The 1,107-nt window shown below is 52.3% G+C and overlaps 1 protein-coding gene across 1 annotated transcript in view; it reads right to left on the bottom strand.

The window, feature by feature from the left end:
* Window positions 1–1,103, bottom strand: part of LOC103810813 (inner centromere protein-like) — a gene marked incomplete at its 5' end in the record, with an annotated part of 12,030 nt that extends 10,927 nt beyond the window's left edge. Inside the window, 2 exons of the mRNA XM_009083733.1 lie at window positions 734–847; window positions 1,060–1,103. Coding sequence (XP_009081981.1) covers window positions 734–847; window positions 1,060–1,103 — 158 coding nt within the window. The remainder of the gene's footprint in view (window positions 1–733; window positions 848–1,059) is intronic.
* Between the last annotated feature and the right edge of the window lie 4 nt (window positions 1,104–1,107).

Genomic DNA, 1,107 nt, shown 5'->3' with positions numbered 1-1,107 from the left:
CCTCCCTGTCTGCCTGCTGACAGCCTCTGAGCTCCAGCTCTTCCTCCCGTGGGCTTTCACCACGGTTAGCACGATTTTAGTGCCTCAGCACATCAAGAGCTCAGGAGGTTTGGGCCCTGCAGCGCCTCTCTGGGAGGAAAGCCACTAGGGCCACCTGGCTGCTAGCCCCGGGATGCCACGGTCAGCTGCCACGGAGCAGGAGCACAAAAGAAGTTAATTAGTGTCACAGCCATCCCTGTATAATTAAACCCTGCCCTGTACCCTTCTGCTTCTATATCTGCTCACAGGCAGCTGCTGTCTTCTTGGGAGCAGCTTTAAGCACCTCAAGTGTGGCTGATTCTAAGTAAATCACTTGAAATTCCCACTTTGCTAAACCCTTAGAGCCTCTCTGCCTGCCAGCTTGGACACAGTGCTCAGAGCACATCCCGTTCCCAAGTTCTCCCAGGCACTGGCACAGAGTGAACTCCAGTAGCAACCTCTGGCCAAGAGTGAAATCCAGTTAGACAAAACCCAAATCCAAACAGATGAGAAAATAGAATGTTTATTATTCTTTGATCATAACCACAAAAAACCAAAGATAAAGTGAAAGAAAACAGCCCACTCGATCCCAAATGAATCCAAATGTTGATGAATCCTGATATATCCCTTTAAAAGTGTTCCAGGGGATGCAGGCACTGCTTTTTGTTTCACTTAAACATACTGGGGCAGAGCCAGAACAAACCAACTCACCTACCTCCTCCTGTTTGGTTCCTTGTTTTCCTCCCTCAGGCAGGAGGATTGCCTTTTCCTGGGCCTTCTCCTCTGTGACGGTGTTTTAGGCATTAGCCCTGGTTCAGCCCTGAGGCTGCTGTGGAGCAGAAGAGGCACAACAGAATTGTTCCCCCACTGCCTAGAGCAACACTCTCCCAACACAAGTGTCCTTCACCAGGCAGGATGAGGTCCAAACCCACACCTGTGGCCACTCAGCCAAGGCACCCAGAGCCCAGCTGGGAGCTCACAGTGCTCTGAGACCAACCAGCTCCCTGGGGAGGGAACAATCCCCTCGAGAGCATCCCCTACCTCTCCAGCATCCTTTTGCCCTGCTCCTCCACCTCCCGCAGCCAGGCC

This window comes from Acanthisitta chloris, unplaced genomic scaffold (genome assembly GCF_000695815.1).
Source record: "Acanthisitta chloris isolate BGI_N310 unplaced genomic scaffold, ASM69581v1 scaffold36311, whole genome shotgun sequence".
Taxonomy (NCBI): Eukaryota; Metazoa; Chordata; class Aves; order Passeriformes; family Acanthisittidae; genus Acanthisitta; species Acanthisitta chloris.
This window is presented reverse-complemented; position numbering and strand designations above follow the sequence as displayed.